This window comes from Labrus mixtus, chromosome 10, assembly GCF_963584025.1.
Source record: "Labrus mixtus chromosome 10, fLabMix1.1, whole genome shotgun sequence".
In the NCBI taxonomy this organism is placed as follows: Eukaryota; Metazoa; Chordata; class Actinopteri; order Labriformes; family Labridae; genus Labrus; species Labrus mixtus.
In genome coordinates, this window is record NC_083621.1 from 6088860 (window position 1) to 6112251 (window position 23392).

Here is a 23392-nt window from a genome sequence, read left to right on the forward strand (position 1 = left end):
GAGGACGACACTTGAGCTCCTGGCATCTTTGCCACCTCCAAAATTAACCTTTTGTATTTCCTGCGTGCGTTAAATCAATCCATCTGCTTACTATCATGTCATGGTTTGCGTCTTCCTCCTCGGGCGGAGGAGAAGAAGGAGGAGGAGTAGTGAGGTTTCGTCTCTCAAAAAGTTCAAGACTCCCTCCAGTAGAATCCTTTTGAATTCTTTAGGTCTGTGTTTTTTTCCCCCCTTGCTGGACATTGGAGTATTTCCGCCGATGAGCCGCGCACCCTGAGGGGAGATGGATTTGGAGGTGAAGGGTGTGAATGGGTCGACCTGTTTGTCCCAGAATGAGAGCGAGTGCGGACTGAGCGCGTCTCCAGCCGGAGTGCCCACTGCGCTGGCCAGCGTGCTGATCTTCACCATCGTGGTGGACATTCTGGGAAATGTCCTCGTCATCCTGTCTGTGTTTAGGAATAAAAAGCTGAGGAATGCAGGTGAGGGATTGAAAAACATCCGTTGAAATATACTTAATAAATGTTGGAAATGAAACACTTATTGTTAGATATAAAGGCAAATACAGTACAATACAAATACAAATGATGCCAAGCATTAAATGAAAATGAATGTTTCTTAATTTCTGTGTGTTCTGGTCGAAAACAAACGTGACAAGATTTGTCTGGTTGACCTACAGCATGAGGGGTACCCAGCTCTCCTCATTCATAACATTATGTAATACAATATGCAGAGTGTGTGTGACCTCTGACAATCAGACCGCTATCTACTCTGAGTCTCCAGTCTCAGTGTGGTGCCTGTCTGCCTTTATATCTCTTTGTTGATAGTAACACCCTCTTCTTACCTCCATCTGGATCCCTCCTGGGTCCTCCACCCTCAGATTAATCACATCCTTCCTTATACCCTCACCTGAGTGGTCCTACAAGCAGCCAAGGTGACGGACATGCTGTTGTAGGTCTTCTGCGTCCTTTTGGACATGGTTTAACTCTGTATACTCAACCTCGTCATTTGTATTGAGTTATACCTCTAAAGACAGCAGTGTGAAGGCAAGGGAGATATTTATAATGGTCACTTTAATGTCATCTGTCTTTCTCAGCATATGGCATCATCCATCAACAGCCCCCTTTGCCCTCTTAGCCTTTGGTGTCAGAAATGGCAGCAAATGCAGTTCATTCCTTTTATCGTGTTTAAGAGGTTATTTTCTGCAAACATCTGCAGTTAAATTAACAGTGTCCACTCAGTTGTAGAAAGGCTCGCTTGTCTTGTTTTTGAAGGGAGGGCATTGTCTTTAGTTTGCCTCTAACCCCAGATTCATGCATGTTCGTCTTCTGATACTTAAATGAAACAAGCTACTCTTAAAGCCATCATCCTGTGAGCAGCAGGGTTTTCATTTTCACTTCATAATCTCTCAGAAGCTATCGCATATCTTCGCTTATTAGTTGAACAGCATAACCTCATAAACAGTGCACCGTATTCATGAACTTCCTGCCTTGACTGTTTTATGGCGATATGATCGTCTTGAATTTTAAATTCTAATTTCACAGCAGTACAGTGCATGCTTTCTCAGTTGGTTTCAGATGTGCACAGCTGTATTTGTTAACAAATTTAAAATACAGTCTCAGTTATTTTACAATAAATATACGGCTCTTCTCCGCACTTGTGTGTCATAGCTAAACGGTGTGATGGTTCTGTTGCAACTAAACACGCCACAGTGCACAGTAACCGTCTATTTTTGAAGGTTTCACTTTTTTTCGTAGCAATTGAACATTTTAGATTTCAGGAGATAGAAAAATGGAGGATGTTGAACGTTTAGGTCCTGTGGATGTTTCAATGTAATTATTAACCAGTATCCCATTAATTTCATACAATGCCTCAACAAATGCTTTGATTAGTCTTATCTTGCGTTGCAAATTGTGTCTGTTGAAGTCCATTTCCTTCCAGATAGTATCTCAATGCTGGCCGTACATTACTTTTCTTTTTAATGGCCAGAAGATTTATAGAATCATGGAGACTATTGAGCCTCTTCCAGGAAATTTTTCATAATCCCATCGTAAAATGTTATTATTAATCTAATTTTTGGGTTGGAAATTGTGTGTGTGTTTTCCATTTCCTTTCATAAAACTATGATGATGTCGTCATACTGTGTTTATTGTCTGTCTTGGGCCAACCAGAGGAAAGTGACAAAAAAATAAAAATAAATAAAAGAACCAGTCACAGGCTGGTATATTGATGCCCCTCGGGTTTTGTGACATAACAAGCAGTTGTAAATTGTTACTTAATGACTTAATGTGAGTCTTTGTATGTTTTTATGTCCTGTCACTATGTGGTAGACAACAACGTTCTTGGAATCTTTGAATCTTTGAAGAGAGAGAGAGAGCACATTTTTTTATCAAGCCGCATAAATAATGTAAAAATTCCTTTTCACAAATCACTGAGCAGAACAATCAATCAATCTATATTTCTACAGGAAGGAAGTGCTCCGAACGAAAACGTTTCCAGAGATGGGAAAAACAGAAGAAAGAGTTCCAGAAATGTTAGAGTTATTGTTGCGCTGATTTGAGTGAAAAGGTTGCTGGACACGGAGCATCGTGTTTCATTTAGACAAACACCTAAATGGTTAAAAAATATATAAAGTCAGGGAAGCCTGCTGCGGAGGAAAAAGGCTAAACCCAGTGATCACAACATGACGCTAATGAGAACACAAGAATCAGGCAGCAGGATTAGGTCAGCAAGTGTTGGGAATAATGAGCTTTTAATTACACTTTCAAACATATTATATAACATGTGTGTTCCTGAGTGTACAGCAGCCAAAAGCAGTTCAGATGGAAGTTTAGGAGCCCTGACAATAATCTGATTACCCAGTTTGAAAAAAGAGCCACAGTCCACTGGTCTCAAACAAGAGGACAAGAGTAAGCGTCCTGTTTCAACATCCTCTCCATGGACTCTAATTGGATGGACAGACAGGTCCTAGTCACACTAGAGTCCTCACCAGTGCTGCTTGGTCCCTGCTGGCCTGTATGTGTGAGCAGAAACATGAACCGCCTGTAGCAGCTTAACTACTACCTTCTAAGTGTGTCCTTAAGTGACTCAAAATGTTCCCGCTGTTATCCACATAAAACTCCCCTGTGCTCCTAACAAGTTATTAATAGGTTTGGCATACTTTGTATGAATGTTTAATTGTACAGACAGTCTGAAAGGAAAGCACAGACCTGGCTAAAGAACAAGTAAAGAAGATCTGTCTGATGTAAAAATCAATTTTGTGATGGATAGCTGTTTTGTAAAGGCCTGGTATAATACAACAACATCCTGTGGGGCCAGAAAATGACTCATAGGTGATATATGGAGGTATAATTTGTGATTTAGTGGTTAAGACTGCGCTCAGAGGTTTAAGAAAAACAGATAAAAGCCCTCCCCTCGGTTTCACACTCTACTACTCCCCCTACTGGCTGGCTGCAGTACAGGCCAAGCTCCTCTTCCATGTTAACAGATGGGACATGGGTCAGACTTTAAACCAAAATACGTGTCAAATAATTTGTTATTTGTAGAGAAGGGGAGGAACAGTGACAGGAAACGTAAAACAAAAACATACACAAAAGACATTGAACTTCCTTTAACTAATATGTCTGCTTCAACCCAACACAATAATCTGTTTTGAGGTAAACTGTTCTGGCCTGAGGGGTTATCTGAAGGGGCGGGCGTATTGACTAAAGGCCTTTTCATGCTGAGTCTGTTTTTTTTTTTTTAAATGCTTTTTTGGATCCGTAATCTGAAAAAAAAAACAACGACAATAACGTCACGATAAATTGCAGTATGAGATAAAAATGTCTCGTACTCATCACGCAGAGTGATCAATCAGTGAAGTTGATTTTGTGGTTCTTTCACTCCTTGGAAAAAAAGACAACGGGGTCTGTCCACATGAAAACAAGACAAGCGGAGAGTTTCACCTGTCAATAAAGGACAGTTTCATCTGGTGATGGATTTGCAAAATTATCCCGATAGCTTCCAGGTGTATATCAGGATGTCAGTGGTGCAGTTTGACTTGGACCACACCTTAAAGTCTTTCTATGTGATTTTTCACACTTAAATGTAGAAATCAAGTATATCCTCTGAAAATAACTCTGTGAGTCATGACTGTCTACAATGGGTGTAACACCCGAGTCTCACTGTCTGTGATGCTTTCAGAGTTTTCAGAGTCCTATCTGCAGTTTGTTTACATCGCCCGGACGGCCGGCTGACTCCTCCCCTCGGGAATAAAAGTTGTTTAATTGAGGGACTAGAGAAAAGAAGAATAACATACTGTACTCACTGCTTAACTGTGTTTCTAGATCACACTCATTTCAGGTAAATTTACATGCAGTGTGAAGATACGAGCATAATAAAGCTCGCTAGCATTAGCACGCTAACCCACAATGCACTGCGAGTTGTTTTGGTTTCATGCTGGTGCTCAAGGGCGACATCTGCTGGATCAATAATAATCGCATATAAAGCCTTTAAAAAAAACACCACCAACTTCCGAGAAACAATTGGTCCAGAACAGTGCATGGCAGTATGTTTGCGGCAGCGACAGTACAGACACATGCAAAAAAAATGCAGAAAATCAAAACCTGTTCTGAAAAAAATCCAGTTAGCAAACATGATTGACATGACATGAGATTGTATTTCTTTTTTAACATGCGTTGATTTCGGAGGGGAAAAAAACTGACTCATTGTCCAATGGCCTTAAGGCTCCACCAATGGCGCCAACACAATGTGTCCGGCAACAGGTGCATGTGTCGTTGTGTCGTCTGTCTTTATATTCAGTCAATGCCTTAGACTCCCAAATAGCAGCAGGACCTTTTCAATTCACTTCACTCTCCCTGCACACTGCCTCCATATAGCCCTCCACCACTCAACCTCCTCCAAAAAAAAAAACCCCACATGCTTGTGCACGTTTGCTAGATGCTGGTATATATTCTGAGCAGTATATTCTGTATGCATAATACATTTGAGGAGAATCAGTATGTTCTCCTGTCACTGGCTTGCAGGTTCTCTCAAGTGTGAAAATGTAACAGGATCTAAGAATTGAATCTTTGAAGGTTTAAAATGGCACTATAGGACTGCCAATAGGCTGTAAACAGCAGAGTTTCCCACTGGGGTTGACCATACTAAAAATACACGCAGAAAATGCACTCAAGAGGGAGCGAAGGAGAGAGTGATGTAGAGGAGGAGATGGAGGAAATAAAGAACGATGAGCTTGACTGTGTGTTTGTCGGAAAGCTGTGGGCGGTAGGGTGTGTACGGATGAAGATGGAATTTAATTTTTGTTAAATCATGCCCTGCATCCCGTCAGTCCGTCTACAGTCATGCGTAAAACCTAAAAACCAGAGTGTCCAGAGCGGGGTTAATTGAGTCAGCGAATTTAGTGAGTCAAACCAGAAGCCAATTTACATTGACAGCACAGATCCTCAGGGAATATCACTTTGCACACCACATTAAACATATCCTCTTTTCCTGACAACAAAATAGCACATGACATCTCAGTTTCTCATGTAGGTAGGATAATATCAGATTAGGATTATTTGATTTTAACCACACAGATAAGGTAAATGCACTGCTCTGCTTACATTACATCCGATCTTTTTTCTCCCACTGCAGTAGGCCGTTTCTGTAAATCTGCATAATTCAACATCATTCTTTTCCAGAGAAAAACAAGAAGTGAAATTGCTGGTTGGACCAGATGCTGCTTGTGTCTCGATGCTCTGCTTCCTCTCAGGGGCTGGTGATCATTATTTTCTCAGACACGAGGAGTCTGATTTGATCGTGGCGTTAGAAGGGATCGATGATGTTTTTGGCTGGGATTTCTCACCAAAATGCAGCTTGTATCAGCAAACAAACCTCTGGTCGCTCTGATATGAGTGTATGAAGTAGTTACCATGAATGAATTAATGCTAAAACACTTGATTGTTGTTGCTTATTTATCATAAAATGAACAGGTATATTGAATGTAATCTGGTTTGGGAAGTGCACTTGTAACTCTTGCTGACATTTAGCCAGACTCAAGAGATGCCAACCCTCCCACGCATTATTATAAACTCATCCTTCCCTCAAAAGGTGTATAAATATAGCCGGGTGAGTCAAAGCGCAGTGTATCACGTTTCCAGTGTGACTGATGGGATACAGACGGCGGGTTTGACACAGGAACGTAAACCCTTGAGACTCACTCGTGCTCACAACCGTGCGAGTCGTCAGAGTGGAAATCCACTCAGCTGGCAGGCTTTTGTTTTGTCTCTTGGTTTGTATGTTCCCTGCACTCACATCTTCATTATGCACTATTCTCGCTCCAGCATAACTCCCTTTTTATTTCCTACATTTTTCTTTTTACGATTCAGATTTAGAAGAACTGGAATGAAGCAATCCGCCATAAATATGCCCACGTTGTGCAAAAAAGCCTATTTTAATACCAAGATATGCATGTTTATGTGCAGGCAGGAGGGGGAGAGAGGCAGTTTGTGTCAAATATATTTCTGATATGTTGCAGCCCGGTGAGTGCTGCATGATTCTGGAGTCAGATATCATGTCAGTTTTGTGCTGTTTGGTTTTATATGCCAAAAATTCTGTGTGGCAGACAGACAGAAATATAATTCGCAGGAGGTTGGCTAACTCTTTGGAGACACACTGATGCAACATTTCACTTGTTTGACAGTTTTGTTTGGCTTAAGGATCAGAACATTTCTGAGCTAGTTGCGTTATAAAGTAAGAGCCTGGAAGTCAGTGGTCCCCCGATGGCCTGTATCAGCATTCAGGTTTAGCTCTATGCAACTCACACTTGTCGATAATAATAGATCTGAAAGATATCAGAGAGCATGAACATTTTGGTTAAACATCTTTCCGTCTCTGTTGGTTCACACTAAAAAAACAATCTTCTGAGTGATGTGAGTGTGGATGTGACGAGCATGAGGCCGGCCAAGTTGGTTAATCCAACAGCAGAGAGGTAATGGTTCGTCCAGTGTTTAAATAATGGATGCAAACAAAACAAAGACAGTCATCTGGCCACTGCACTGCAATCCTCTCAGCGGTGTTTTAGCACTTACCTCATCCCCTCCTCGATAAGTGGGGGGAGAGAGGGTTCAGCCAGAGAGAGCTACGAGGCCCCGTCCAGCCAGCTGACATGATAACACTGAGCTGCATGTTGTCAGCAAAGAATCAAACCTCTGCACAATGACAAACACACACAGCGAGCACCGTTAGCGTCACAAATACAACCTGACAGATTTGTCCACTGAGCTGACTTGGGGATGAGGAACAAATGCTTTTATTTTTATCTCAGCAGGCTTGATGGGGGGGGGGGGGGAGGGTCATGCTGTTTTAGTAGCTTGGAAAATGTCTATTGCTGAGTACCTGCAAGGTCTTTGAAAAAAAAGTAAAACCTACCTACTTTCCTTTGTAGCCTCCCCTATTACCATATTCAACGGATCAAGTTGCAGAGTGAATTAAAATTAGACTGGTTGCTAAACAACAAACTGTAGCTGTGTTGTCTCTGGGGTGCAGGGATTATAACAAGCTCTGAATGGGATTGATGGTCGACATGTGTTTTAAATCCACTCCCAATCGAATCTGCCAATCAACCCTGTTGTTTCAGCTGTTGTCTGAGCATGCCAGAGCTCTCTGCCTTCACATTTCAACTTCACAAGGTAGTTTATGTTTTATCAACCCTCAAGTCACACCAGTGTCTGGCAAAAAATGTCGTTCAATGAGGTATTATGTATAATTCTTCGCAGATTATTTTGGGCTGCAGAAAACATAGATGTTTATATGAAAACCATGGATGTAATGCATGGTGGCTTCACTTTGTGTTTAAGTAACTCGCTTCTTTAAAAGAATGTCTTTTGAGGTCCTTTGCAGAGACAAAGAACACGGTCAAAGTTAGAACAAGACTGCTATTAAAGACATGCTAGAGGCTCCGGCATGTCTGCAGATTTGTGCTTTCAGTTAACTCCTTACATCAGCACGCTAACATTATAACAAACTACATATGTACCACGATGATGAGATAAAGGTTTAATACTTACCATGTTCATTTTAGTGTAGTGTCAGCATGCTAACATTTGCTAATTAATGTAACAGATAAAGTAAAACTTAGGCTCAGGAAGTACGGTCACATTAGAAATGTGAGTGTGGATAAGGTCCAGAATAATACAGAATGATGTCCTGTCTGTAAATGATGGTCCAATTTAAAGTAAAATTGAAGATAAAACAGGTTATGCTAATGACTGTTTGATTGTCAAGTTGATACAGTGTAGAAACAATATCATTGGTGTACAATACTCTGGGCCCTCTGCCTTCTCGTTGGACACCAACCTCATTCATTATCCATTCTCATATCTTTGTGGGTCCTTTTCAGAAGTATACTCAGCTCCCATTTTCAGCCACTTCTGATCAGAGTCCAACACGTGTAATGTGAATCCACCCTGTCGTCAAAATGTAGACACTTCAGGCTCCATATGATGAAGATGAACACATTTCTAGATTTAAAAACAGTTGCATTACACTGAAAAAAAATTGACAGTTAAGCATTTTCCATGGGTCTAAATCTGTAGCTAGAAATCAGCCTGATTTAAATAAAGTTGCTCTTCTATGATGTTAAGGCAAATTAAGACTTCCAGTGACCCAGTTTTTTTTAAGAAATTTGACCTGGGGCAGAAAATGAAGAGTTACATGCACTATTTATACATTAGTTTGAGTCATGTTTTGTCTGTTATCTAAACCTGTTATGTCTTTCCAGGGAACATCTTTGTGGTGAGTTTGTCCGTAGCCGACCTGGTGGTGGCCTTGTACCCATACCCTCTGGTCCTGACTGCCATCTTCCACAATGACTGGACCATGGGAGACCTTCACTGTCAGGCCAGCGGCTTCATCATGGGCCTGAGCGTCATTGGCTCCATCTTCAACATAACAGCCATCGCCATCAACCGCTACTGCTACATCTGCCACAGCCTCCACTACGACCGCCTGTACAGCCTGAGAAACACCTGCTGTTACCTTGGCCTCACCTGGCTTCTCACTGCAATCGCCACAGTGCCAAACTTCTTTGTCGGGTCGTTGCAGTACGATCCACGTATCTACTCCTGCACTTTCGCGCAGACGGTCAGCTCATACTACACCATATCAGTGGTGGTTATTCACTTCTTGATCCCACTGCTGGTGGTGTCCTACTGCTACATGAGGATATGGGTGCTGGTTATACAAGTGAAACATCGCGTTAAACCAGAGCAAAGGACAAAACTGACACCGAGCGATGTGAGGAACTTTCTGACTATGTTTATGGTGTTTGTGTTGTTTGCGGTATGCTGGGCTCCGCTTAATCTTATTGGCCTAGCTGTAGCTATAAACCCTGGAAAAGTAGCACCTCACATACCTGAGTGGCTCTTTGTCACAAGTTACTTCATGGCATACTTCAACAGCTGTCTAAATGCCATCATATACGGACTTCTTAACCAAAACTTCCGTAAAGAATACAAGACAATTCTTCTGGCTGTTTGCCTCCCGCGTTTGCTCCTCATAGAGACCTCCCGGTGTGCCACAGAGGGACTGAAGAGCAAGCCTTCACCAGCTGTGACAAACAATAACTTTGCAGAGATTAATGTATAAACCAGTGTTTTACCAGTAAACTTAGATAGAGTTTCTCTGGAGCCTCTTGGAGGAAGTGTGAAATGTCATCCACGGAGTGCCTTCTTCACAAGACGTGTACCTTTGTCTAGTTGTAAAGATGTAATAATGAGGACACTGCAGCAGTCATATTGCTTTCTGTAATGTCAGACTGGTCCCTCAGGTGGAGAAGAAATGTATCACTGGTGTGACAAGAACATACTGTGCTTAAGTGTCAGTGTTCCTGCATTCTCCAACAAACTGGTTAACAAAGAAAAAATAATTAAACTCATAGTCAAGGAAACCCGCTTGGACCTCGAGGAACTTCAGCACTGAGAAGTGGTCTTAGCCATTCCGACATCAACCACTGGTTTGTGGTGTACCAGCTTAAAAAAATCAATTCTGTCATGTTAGATGTTGTCGTTCACTGTAGCTAGAATATTAAATCTAGAGGGTGCTGCTGATGGCCTGGTGCTTTTTTTTACTCAAAGTTTGCCTTCAAGTTTTTCTTGTGCATAAAAGTTATTTGATCCCAGAGCCATGTGTTTTAAAATTCAGCAAGGAGCACAGGAGATGACCTTTCATGTCCTGTGTAAAGTCGTCATTTTAGATTGTCCTTCTTCTGTATACACACAGTTTCTTACACAATCTTTATTAAGTCCTAAAACCTTTGACAAAGTGGTGACAATGTGCCAAAAAATGAAGTATTCCGTTTTTTGTAAAAACCTATACTACTTCACAAGATGCTTCATCTTACTGCAGGTAGCTATCCTTCTTCTGATATTCCACTTCAAAATAACCATAGCCCATAATCATGACTTTATTCTCATAATATTACAGCTTAATTTCCCTTACATTACGACTTATTTCTCAAATTCTCAATTTCCCCCCTATAATGTGAACCATCAATTTGCTAAACCTAACAAAGTTATTTTGGTGTGTAAGGGTAATGAACTGTCCCGTTTCACAATGCTATGTTAAATGTAGAAAAATACGGGCTCTGGTCAAAAAAGTCACCATTGAAGTTTGGTTTCACACTGGACATGAACAGAGATCTCCTTGGAAAAAGTGCTATTTGGGACATAATAGTACTACCCAATCACAGAGCAGAAGCATGGGATTAGATTTAGCTTTTAAAGAAAACAATAATGCAAGCAAATGCCAACTCAAGAAAGTTGTATCAATAATTCACATTAACTGGATGATAATGCTGGCTTACTGAAACAGGCTTAAGGCAAAGTCCTCTTACTGGTAAAAACAAACAAACAAAATAACAGCAAACTTCTTTACGTCCCTTTAAGTACAAACCAAAAGGCCTTCTTCATGGGACAATTTTCAGTGGAGCATAATGTTTCAATTACATTTTTATTACTTTGATTGTATTGTACTCTAATTGGGACTGTAATTCACAAAATCAGCATCATGCTGTGGTCTTAGAAGAAGCCTTTGAGACAATAAACATGCTACGAACATTTTAGTACGGTGATAAATCAAGTGAGAAGTTCGTCGTTTTGTCATAGACTTTATACAATCGTACGTCTTTGAGCAACCAGTTGAGTCACAGAACATTAAAAAGACTGCCTGTTCAAGGCACTTCCACATTGGTTCCACTTTAAGACCTGAAGGCTATATCCCATGGTTTGAGTATGTTGTCAATACTGTACAGATAACTGATGATGGCTGACATGCTTCACTATATCATGTGGAAGAGAATGACTAACTTTGGCTTTGAGTATGTTAAAAAAAAAATAGTGTGAAGAAAATAAATGTATTTTCTATTGCCACTGTGCGTTCGTGCTTTTAAATGCAGCATTGATGATGGCAAAGTCTGGAGGTTGGTTGTCTTTCATTGATAGAGTATTTAATGATTTCATATGTACTGAAGCCTTCTTTTATGTCATGCTTGGCCAAATAATCAAGAAAGAAAAGGAAGAATGCACATCTTGTAATTTAGAATGAATTTGTCACAGTTTTCATTTTATTTGTCTGCTTAGCAAATTTTTCAAACAATTGTTTAACTATTCCATGAGTCGTATTGCAAGCCTAAATAGTTCGAAGCCCCAGGCGTGTCCTTTCATAACCTGAAAAATGTAGGCTTTTACATTTTTGGGGGGACAAGCGCAAGAGCTGATGATAAAAAAGATAGTTTTCTTGTTTATTAAATGCCCCTGGGACATGATCATATCTGGAGCCAGAGATGTTATTCTTGATAGTGGGAGTGTGCCTGAGCGCATGTCACACTAGTCGAGATGAGCTCTGACAGCCTCCCAGCATAAGTTCCGCCGAGCAAACAAACAGGGAGGCTCCAAGATGTCAGTGTGACACATGTTTGATATTAGACACTGTTGCTAGAATATTAACAGGATTACACATTCCAGATGTCTTATTCAACGCATTGATAAATACTTTTAGCATATCAAACCTTTGCTCATCAATTTGTATGATTTTTGCTCTGAACGTCTGCCTGCTGTCTGAAAAATGAAAGCCTAAACTGATGATCACAGGTGCAGGAACAGGAATCTGAATCCATGTTGAATCTTGGATCAGTACAAGGAAACTCAAGCTGTTTCATACAGCCAGGTGTCGTTGGGTTGCAAAGCATCAACATCATACTTAACCCTTCAATTCTTCCTGCAATCCTACAAGACAGTGTCTGTGATGTGGAAGAAAGATGCAGCCCACATGTCTCTCCAAGGTCAGCTTCAGATGAGTGGCTAAAGGGGCTTGAGGGAAGATGACAGCGTTGGCCGTACCTCACCAAAGACTCAGAGTAATAGCAGGGTCGTCACACTTCCTCCTCCTCCTCCTCCTCCTGTCACCCTCTGCTTTTCATTCTCTCTTCTTCGCTCCATTTTACCTATTGTTATTTATCCTGCTCACCGGGGTATCTAAGGAAAAGCTGGATATCTTATGGTAAATTAAAGAATTTATGCCAAGAGTAAGACAAGAAGATCAGAACTACTAGCATATAAGTACGGCGCTGTAGGCAAGGAGTTGGTTAGCTTAGCTTAGTTAAGCTTGGGTAGTGGAAACATTTAGCCTGGTTTTGTTAAAGGTTAACATGAACTCTGCCCACCAGTGCTCGTTAATGAACTGGTTTCATATTGTTTGTTTAATCTATGAAAAAAATGTATTTACAAAAAACGTCTCTTTAAAAGCTTGTTTGACTTTTTTAAAGCTTTATTTTTTATGCCTTTTATAGAGAGGACAGTGCATAGAGACAGGAAATTGTTGGAGAGAGAGAGAGAGAGAGAGAGAGAGTGAGGAAAGGAACCCCTGATGCCCGCTTGGAGGACTACAGCCTCGGCACATGGGGAGCGCACGCTAACCACCAGGCTACAGGCATCCCCCACTAGTGTGGTTTAAGCAGGAGAGGATGCACTATACTCACCCTGCCCCTCCAGAAGACAAGCAGCAGCTCCTGAGACAATTTACACAACTTGAAGAAATAAACACGAGCACGGATTATCTTCCGATTGTAATAGTGGCCGAGGAAAATATTTTTCACAAGCCTTATCTCCCTTAAACGTTTGTGACACTTGAATCTCAGTTTTAGCACAGACAAATCAGAAGAAATGGACCCTGTTGGTGCTACTGAAAGGTCAGTGCTGCCAACATTTGTCCCAATTAGCGAAGGAAGGATTATATGAAACCAAAAATTGGGAGTTTAAACCGTGATGTAACACAACTTTGCATTGTGCTAGTTCTCGAGCAAGGACACGTAATTAATTTAAGAAGCCGTTTTTGTCACGTGTAATGTACATTCTTTCCATCAAGATAGTGATCAACACATCCAGTGCTCTCAAAAAAGAGAGGGCTCCTGTATGTGACGTTGTAGTCCGCTCATTCCTGCTAGTTTCTTTCAAGCAGTCTACCTGAGCTTAAGTAATGCTGATGTTGTTGTCGAGTGTATTTATTATTTTACAGTGAAGAAGAAAAAAAGATCCCATACCTATTAGGGAGGCGTACATTTACACAGTTTGATACCACGGTAACGGGTGAAGCTTGTAATATAACATCTTTTCTGACAGAGACTCTTAGCTTGTCCTTTTTTTTCCCTGATGTTTATTGTGGGGATGTGTTATTAATAAATGAATTGAAGAGATGCTGAAATGTGTATTTTTAATCTTTGGAAAGAGTTTTCCTGCTGCTTGCCATTAGTATGCTATCTTTAGAGCTAAACAGCTAATGACAAACTACAGAGCATACACGAGTTATATTGATCTCATCTGTTTTTTCGGCACAAAAGAAGCAGACATAGATCTTTAAGGATATAATTGTAAACTTTGGTGAAACTAAAAATATCCACCCTGACATTGACAAAATGTTTATCTGAACAACAAGGCTTTCTATAACATGAAAAAGTAGATAACTTAAATTTTCTTCCTATATTTATGAACTTGTGACACTGAATAAACAAGCTGTACGTATTTAATTTTTCAAAATATTAAGAAAAAACTTTGACACGACTGATAATAGTCTTCTCAGTAGATCAATCAAAAATACAACCCAGCGTCTTGAAGGCTGACGTGACTGGTCTATCCACCGACACCATCCGTCATTTAGCCTGGGATTTAATATGAAGGGCGATCGTTTGTGGAGATATTTTTTAACGATATGTTCAAGGACAGCACGGTCCATCCATGCCAAGCTTGACTACAAGATACATCATGCCTTTATTTTGCAACTTCCCGTATGGAGGCCGTGTCTCTCTGTGTGACTTAAGAATGATATTTACTGTGTAAAGTCAGTAGCTCCATTTGCGTTTGCTCTGGCTGCTTCTTCAGTCTAGACTCATCATAAATCCCTGATTACTGTCAGAACTTAATACCATAAGTTATTTTATTCTGTTTTTATATATATATATATATACAAGACAGATATCCTTGCCTCATCTTTGTTTATCTTAGAGATCTGCAGTGCTCTTTGCAGAATCAAATTGATCACAGTGAGAATGTATCACCCAAACTGGTTGAGACACAAGAGACACACCATGCTCTCCTCCTTCCTCTATTATGTTTTACTTGGTTATTTCCATCCCCGTCCTCTGTGCTATGCAAAAAGAAATTCTCATTTTAGGGAGACAAAGACTATGTCCACAATGGCAGCTAGTACACTGCCTCCAATCTGTTTATCACAAAATGGATGAGGAAAGAGGAATTACATGGCCAGACGCTAACATGACATGATGGTTTTTCGCCTAGATGAAGCCAGACGTAACTCCCCTCCTTGCACAGAGGAATTTCAAGAGCCCTTGCACATCATTGCATTTTATAGCAAGGGGGCTCTCACAGCAGGCTTGCTGCCCCGATAGCAAGTCTCCTAATGGATTTCTTCATTGGGTTTAGCACTGCCTGTCTTCTCATGCATGTGATGTGTTCCTACATATCCGAATGGGCTGTGGGTCATAATGCTAACAAGAGATTTTGGGTAGAGGCTCCAAGATAGATGATGAGGGCAGGAAGTGGTGGTGATAAAGATATCTTGACATTCTCTATCATAAACAGACGTGGGGGTGGGAGAGTATTGTGCAAAACATGTTCTATGAACACAACAAAGTCAAAGTCCTGCATTTAAAAAAGTATGGGACTGTAAGATTTTTGCTTTATTTGAACTTTCAGTACCAAAAACAACTCAATCCATATTGACATGTCATGATAAATATTTTCATTATATATTCCCTCTAATTAATTGTGAACAATGAGAAGATTTTTCTCAAGTCAAGTGGTTATAAACAACACAGGCCTCTCCAAAGTGTCACAGAAGGGGGTCATACAGAAAAAACACAGAAACGTAAACTATCTATGAAAAGGATGAGATTTTTAACTCTTCATCGTCTGAAACTGCAAGGTTAAAAGGAAACGGCATGTCTGATATTTACAGGAAAAATGCAGCGATATTAGGAAAGAATGACATTAGGAACAAAATTCAGTGAGTGATTTGTTTGACAGTTTAAAGTAGGCAGAAAATGTTCATCATGAAACATTACTTAATACTCTACAGCAGCACAAGATGAGCAAACAGATCAGATAGAATAGAATAGAATAGATGTTTATTGCCATTTGCACAGGTACAGGACAGTGCAGGTACATTGGAATTCTTGTGCGATTCTCCCTGAGTCAGCTTCTACAAAAAAGTTAAAATTATATATAAAATAGACTAGCATTGTAAGAAAAAAAGAAAGAGTACAAAAAAGTAAAAAATAAATAAGTTGTATTAACAGCTAAGCAAATTAAAATAAACTGTACAGAAGTACAGAATGTACTGCTTTGTCCACAGGGGCACCATGAACTGAAAATTCCTCACAGTAGCATTAACTGATTGCATTATAGTGAAGATTTGTATTGCAAGAATAAAATAGCTTGAAATGGAAATGTTCAAATTAAGGATATAAATACCTCAAAACTGAAGTAATAGTAGAACTGGAACAGATTGACATGAAAATTATCCATCCATGCAAGAGGACAACATCCACTTAACACGTGTTAACATGAATAAAAGCTCAGAAGAAAAACTCAACAACAGCAGTTGCCATATCAGCAAAAGAAAAAAGCTAAAAATAGCATGGCAGTATTTTAGAATGGATTCTTTCTTACTCCGATTTCACATGGAAACTTTATTGACAGTAATAGTTGTGACACTCAGAGTATTTCCTAAAGGACTGCATGTGGAGCCGTCAAAACAACAGGTGTGTGAATGTGGGGGGGCTTCATGTTGGACACAGAGTATTGGTGACACGAGGAATGCAGCAGGCATAGCAAGGGGAGTCCAAACAGAGAGAGTCATGGGAAATACTCCCAGAAGGTCAGAGGTCCATATCCAAGAGGAAAGAGAATTCAGTATTAAACTTGCAACAGAAGACCCTTTGACCCGAGTCACAAACTGTTATTCCTCTGAGGACAATATTTTGTCAAACTCCAAATTTAATTATTTAATTAAATTCATAATCCCACCATAACAGGCTGAACTCGCCCGTCCCCGTGGTTTTTCATCATTTCCCAAAGCTCAATGCAATAAACATCTCTAATTAATTCCTCTGCATCTGTGTCCAGAGAAAATAAAACTCCACTGTACTGGCAGAATGTCATTTCATTGTTTATTTTACATTCATTGCTAGCGCTCATCATTACTATTTATTTTAAAAATACTTGGTCAAAATCAATATTTCGTACATGATTTTTATTTGGCATGTAGTGAAGCCGATGTATTGAGAAGCATTTTCATAATGATTTAATATTAGAATTTATTTATTGAATAGCAACCCCAGGTGTTTCCCCAAACATTCGAAATTGTGATTGGCCCTGTCAGAAGCGGAACTTAAACCAGCTATTAGGTCTTCTTAGGTCTGCTAGTATTTTACAGTGTATTTTTGCTAGTTAGACTGTGCAGGAGTTTGCATGCACATTTTTAAGTATACTTTAAATTCTGACGACAATATAAATCTTCTTTGTAGTTATTAAAACATTAAGCTAATGTATCTAATATCTTGTGTTATAAAGTAAATATGATTGCTGAAGTTAGACAGGATTGATTATTGATATCTATTTGTGCATGTTTGTGCGCACATCACACTTCAGGCCACCCCAGTCAGAAATTTCTGGACATGCAACCTGCCTAAAACAAACATGTATGTTATAATCTTGTTTTGGGTTATAGCAGAAAGCCTTAACAATGAAAAAAAAAACAGGTCAAATTCTATATATAGCATGACCCACTGAAAATGTCCCATGGATATTGACAGAGGTATTAACATTTGCACTCATGCTGTCTACATGGATCGCTGATTTAGGCAAGGATGTGTTTGGATGAAAGTGTTAACACACAGGCCTATCAAACAGGAAATGTGGGTCAGATAAATGAAGGAAGGATATAGAGACCTCTCCTCTGTGCTCCTGTCTGTCTCCAAAGGGCAACATCTGAAACAAAAAAGGCAGTAAATGACATCATAGAGGTTAATAGGAATATTATGATTCACACCAACAATGCTTTGCAATGCTCTGCATAAACCGAACACTGGACTTTTCTGAGGATACAATATCTTGACAGTATTTCTATCAGGTTCTTTTTGAGAGTCTTTAAAACAAAATGTGTTTTGGGGGAACCTGCTGAGCGTGAGACCGGTGAGAGCAAAGCCAACTGGAGCAGAAAGAGCCACTCCCCAACACTCTGCGAGGGAGACTTCCACCAGATACACAGTCTTTGCATGACACTAAATGCATGTAGTCAGCATGAAATGGACCGTTTCTCTGTAACATCTGCAATTAAACAAGAAATAGCCTACAGTGTTGCATTATTAAGGAATGAAGCAGAAATTGCACATATGACCACTGGAGACAGAAAGGTTATGTTACATCATGTTTTCACCAAAGATGTCATTTATGTAAGGCTGCAACAAATTGATGCTTGAATGGTGAACATGCACATTTAAATCCATCCGATTCGTGCTTCTATTTTTAGAGACATCATGGGAATGGGGAAAATTGACAGTGATGTGTCAGGAAATGAACGGGCAATTAAAATATTTTTTATATAATGTGGAAAAATATTCATGAACTGTCAGAAAGATTGGAAATCAGGGTCAGAAGTATGACAATTTAGGATTAAATAAAATAAAAAAAAACAGTGTTTTGCTTTTTTTGAAAGACCGTTTCATAACAATATAAAGGACTCAGTGTTGATCTGCTTCACTTTTATGTTTTCCTTTTATTTCTGTTCAAAATGTCAGAGCAAATATGTACATTTTAGTAACAAAACTTCTTTCTATCTTTTCAAGTTTCGAAAACAAGATTTGTTTAAAGTTAAACTACTAAACTACACGTGAGAGTCCAAAAATGTCATTTATTGGAGCAATAGGTTACCAAATAATTTGGTAGCTTATTGCTTCTGAAATTATGTAAAAGAACTAAAAACGTGGTATCCCTGGGTCTAAAATCACAAAATGAAAGGATGACCCAAAAACAGCTGAGATATTGAATTGAAGTTCATATTCGGAAATGTCTCAGAGCTCATAGTCGTCTAAAAATAAGTTGTATTTCTGCAGGGTCGTGAAGCTGGCTTGTGTTATTGCCCTCAAGTCTGGCCTCGCGAGACTTTTCAGGCGTCACTCATGGTCATGTGACGGTCCCGTGATCCTTTGCGGAAGAAGGGATTTCGGCAGTGACAACACAACACAAGCAGAGGAAGCTGTTTCTATATTCTTTGACAAATTCCGTTTCGTCTCGTCTTGTGGTCTCATATCATCACAGCAATGGACGGCTCTGTGAGAACATCTTTAGACGCTGCCGCGGAGCCGCCAGCTTATTACAGAGGGTGAGAAGTCAGCCAATCACCTTAAAGCACACAGCTAACCACAGCTAGCCTTTAAGCTTAGCGTGCTAGTGTCTATCTATTGGGCGACTGGCCAAAACGTCCGTATCCCCCTATTCCATTAATGTTAAACAGTTACCAAAGTTACAAAAATACTATTATGGGATGTTGCGTTTTCCGAGACAGCGACAGTAAACGTCGCTAGGGGAACATGTTACTGTGTTACTGTGGTGTGTTTTAACATGTGCTCTTCCTCTGCAGGAATGAGAGCTCCCTGGTGTCAGCGCTCAAGACTCTGCTGTTCTTCACCATCCTGATGGTCACGCTGCCCATCGGACTCTACTTCGCGTCAAAGGCGTACATCTTTGAAGGTGAGCTTTGTGACGTCACACCGAATGTTTGCAGTTGGAATGCAATTCAAATTCAAAAAAACTTTATTTGTCCCCGGGACACACAGAGCAGTAAATTAACAACAGTGCAAGTAGACGAAACATTTTAACCTAAATATAAAGTGTCAATTTAAATACAACTTAAAGCTTAAACTTAACTTAAAAATACAAAATATAAAAGAGTAGATATAAGTGGACAGTGATCGGACTGACAGATGTAAACAGAACTTAGGTTAGGAGCTGGACAGCCCGAGGAACAAAGGTTGCTCTTCTCCTCTGTGTCCTGCCGCAGGGGACAAAAGACACAAGAGGGATACTTCTACTTCCAAGTCTCATCTTTGTTCTTGACTAAACATTTGAATAAAAAGACACACTTAACTGGACTTTATTAGGTTGTTACTGACATCAGTAAATGTGAGTTAATCCAATGATAATAGTCAGAATCAGAATCAGCTTTATTGGATGGATAGGATATTACTTTATTGATTCCCAGAGGGGAAAGCAGCACAGACAACTAGGGTCATACAAAATATACATAATATTGACCATGTATGCTTAGACACACACAAGGAATTTGTCTTCAGTAACTGTGCTCTCAATGTACAAAAGAATAACATTAAATCTAAATGTAATATAATCAAAAAAAGACTAATGTATACAAAGCTAAATAAGATAATAGTGCAGTTGTGAGTAGTGAAAAAAATGCTGACATTAAATATAAGCTATTATGTTACAGATGATTAATTAATTTAATTTATAGTAACAGTAATGATAACAGTGAAATCACAAGTTAACCTATTAGATGGTATTTGTATTTTGCTGTTTTTTTTGTTGTTGATGCATATGGACGTTAGAATATAAAACATTAAAAGGTTTATATATAGAACTGGGTCAAATAGAGTTTTTGTTTTTTTGTAGAGTGTATTTCCAGTGATGATTGTTCTTATTTCTAAGTTATGTCTTTCTATGTCATTGTGTGAGTACTTCTTTTCTGTTGTGATACACCCCATTTTCTTCAGTAGAGTAACCATGTCCATTGTGTCTACTCATATATGAACTGTCATAGAACAAATCCTGTGTAATTATATATGACATTAAGCAGCTCTGTGCAAGCAAGAAACATCACATCACATGGGAGGTCATGCTGTTTTACTGAGAGTCAGCAAAGCTGGGATGACAAACTGCGTTCAGCCTGCAGCCTTGTGCCTCTGATCCAATCACAGCTGTGCTGATATTCAGTGCAACAGCACCACCTCGAGTGTGACATTGCTTTCATACAACAGATCTATAAGTTGCATATAGTAAGAAGTAATACGCAACAGTAGATTATAATTGAATTAGTCATTTGTCTATTGCCAAATAACTAAAAGATCTTTGCCCATATTGCTTCTTGGTGTAAGACTACATGTTTCAGCAGACCAGCTGCATTGCAATATGAACATTAATCTGTATGAAATAAGAGTCTGTTGCTTTGGTGACGTGTGATTCTGAGGTGCCTGCTGGATCAATTTAGACAAAGACTGTAGACTGTTACCTTAATTGTGTAGCTGTAATAATAGCATGGCTGCACTTTCTACTCGTCATCACTGTTCACTGTCCTTTGCATCCTTTTCCCAGGTTCAATGAAGATGTCGAGCTCTGACAGCTACTTCTATGCAGCCATTGTTGCAGTGCTCGCTGTCCACGTGGTTTTGGCCTTGTTTGTTTATGTTGCCTGGAATGAAGGCACGCCTAAAGAGAAGGGCAAGCACGAGTAAGGCTCTTCCTCATCAGCTCGTCAAACCGGAGGAGACGGACAGACATGGGCACAGTTCCACAGCCCCTCACCCACTCTCCACCATGGGCTCTGGCAGCAAAAGCAGCCCCATCCACCAACCAGACGGCTAGGAGACCTGGTTTGTGCTTAAGCTTTAACCTGAGGTTAAAGCAAGAAGGCACTTTGTTATTCCCTGGCATCAGGAAGTGTAGTGGATGATGTTTTTGTGTTTTTAACCAGCCTCTACAGGCCCGCTTTTTTTCTTTTGTCCTCTGAAATGTACCTTTCTAAACAGAGGATGGACTGTATTTGGAAGGGCTTTGTTAAAGGTTCCTTTTGGCTCAGTGCTTTAAGTCCTTTTATTGTAAGATTTGTCATTCTTAACAAAAACCGTCCTCTGAGGTTTTGGATTATGCGTGGGTGTTAGCACACCGTCTGTCCTGTGATGTGTAATAATGAAGGACTTGATGACTAAATTCTCCACAACCTATCTGAAGCTTTGTTTATTCTGTCCTCAAATTTCAGTTCCCAAATAAACCTGTAATGCGCTAAACATTCTTGCTCCATTTAGGATGAAAATGAAAGGTTTCGATTCATCTGTTTGTCCTTGTAAACATGTGTTTTTTTTTTGTTTCTGTTCTTATGTACTTGTGTGCTTGAATTAGGAACTAATTGCAAGATGTTGTATTTAAAGCAATGTTTCTGATAGGAGAACTTTTGGGATTTATGGATGTAGATGTTTGTCAAGTTGGTGTAATGCAAAGGAGAATAAAGATGAAAAAGTTAAATTCCTCAGTTTTTTTTTAAACACTTTTTCATAAAGCATTGTGCTATTTATGCAATGTCACAAATACAGATAGACGATGTATGTTTAAATGTTATCCACGTGCGAAACAGTGCATGAAAACCTTTGCATAATGTCCAAGTTTATTCATTCAAAGAATAGTTTCTAATGATGCAATTATACACAAACAGATGCAAAAAATATTCAATCATTTTAAAAAGTCTTAACAAAAGTACAACAAGCAGTCAATTGCTTAAGCCTGGTAGTAACTAATGTATCGTTGGCTTAACCACATAAACACTGAGCTGAATCATGCACCAGGTCATGACTTCTTGTTTGCATCAGCTGTGTAAGCCACACCAAACCAAGACATGTGTGCTGAGATGCATATGTGAGGAAGTCTTTGTGTGACTCTGTCATAGAGAGATCTGTAATGTGTGTTATCCCTGAAGCCAACTCGACTGTCTCAATACAAACAAGTCTGATGTGCAATAATAAAGTGTCGTCATGCAAAACGATGAAAATTGATTACCTCGTTTGTTAAGCTCAAAAGCAGAATGCGCAATGTTTTATAATGTTGCCGCTCCTAAATTGATCACCAAGGCCTGATAAAGATTACAGTGAAACAATATCAATCACGTTGCCATGACAAACCAAGTTTTATCCGAAACTGAGATGAAAGTTCACGAGACTCTTTGTTGACGTGTGCAGAGTATTCGAGCTGTCACATGGTGGCAGCAGACAGTCATCCTGTTCCCACACAATATGGAAGCCGAGACGAGAAGTGACAGATGTCGAGCCATAATGACGTTTTCTGCCTCGCAAACCGTGTCAGCATCTGATTCCTGTTCACTTCGCCTCTGTGATGTGTGTGAGTGCCTGCACTCCCACACTGTTTGTTCTTTGCTGCAGAGTTTGGTGTCTGAGCGGTGCAGTCTGCGTTTAGTTTCACAAGAGCTGGTGTTGATGATGAGGTGACAGGCCTGCAAGCGATTAGACTGATTCAGTCAGCAAACATCAGAAGCTCAGCGTTCTCTCAAGAGTGATAGTTCATCAGCGTGCTCTTGCAGCGATGCAAAGTTGGTGCAAGGGCAGGCTTTGCTTTTGGCTCTTTGTCATTTATGTCACATTAGCAGGTTGGGTGCATAGTGTGAGTGTGATGAGAAACAGACCAGAGAGAGAAGAACACTAACTTGAGTCAGGGATTAAAACATTGTAATAAAACTCCTGCATGATTTTCCTCTGTTTGCCCTGCCTGTCTGAAAATACAATCCATATTCACAAGTAATGTCTGAAACAGACAACAGAAAATGTCAAAACAGCTGCAGACTTTTTCGTATATTTTGTTATTAACCCAAAAGATGTCAATTCAAACTGACACTGCATTTTAAAAAATATTTAAGGTAACTAGGTGGCTCTATCTTCTTTGCCCAGCAGATGGCATGCCGACATACACGACCCTCAGATGAGCTTCATGTCAGTGTTTGTGTGAAAGTGAAGAAAGAGGGCAGTAGAGGACTGTGGGAGATAGTATGA

General features: G+C 39.8%; 2 protein-coding genes across 2 annotated transcripts; both read left to right on the forward strand.

Moving 5' to 3' along the window:
- On the forward strand, positions 1-10118 carry LOC132981707 (melatonin receptor type 1C-like). The gene is made up of 2 exons (XM_061047712.1): positions 1-479; positions 8759-10118. The coding sequence occupies exons 1-2, from the start codon at positions 284-286 to the stop codon at positions 9622-9624; spliced, it is 1062 nt and encodes a 353-aa protein (XP_060903695.1). The 5' UTR covers positions 1-283; the 3' UTR covers positions 9625-10118.
- Positions 10119-18738: 8620 nt separating this feature from the next.
- On the forward strand, positions 18739-21860 carry vma21 (vacuolar ATPase assembly factor VMA21). The gene is made up of 3 exons (XM_061047713.1): positions 18739-18930; positions 19189-19298; positions 20934-21860. The coding sequence occupies exons 1-3, from the start codon at positions 18869-18871 to the stop codon at positions 21071-21073; spliced, it is 312 nt and encodes a 103-aa protein (XP_060903696.1). The 5' UTR covers positions 18739-18868; the 3' UTR covers positions 21074-21860.
- The last annotated feature ends 1532 nt before the right edge of the window (positions 21861-23392 follow it).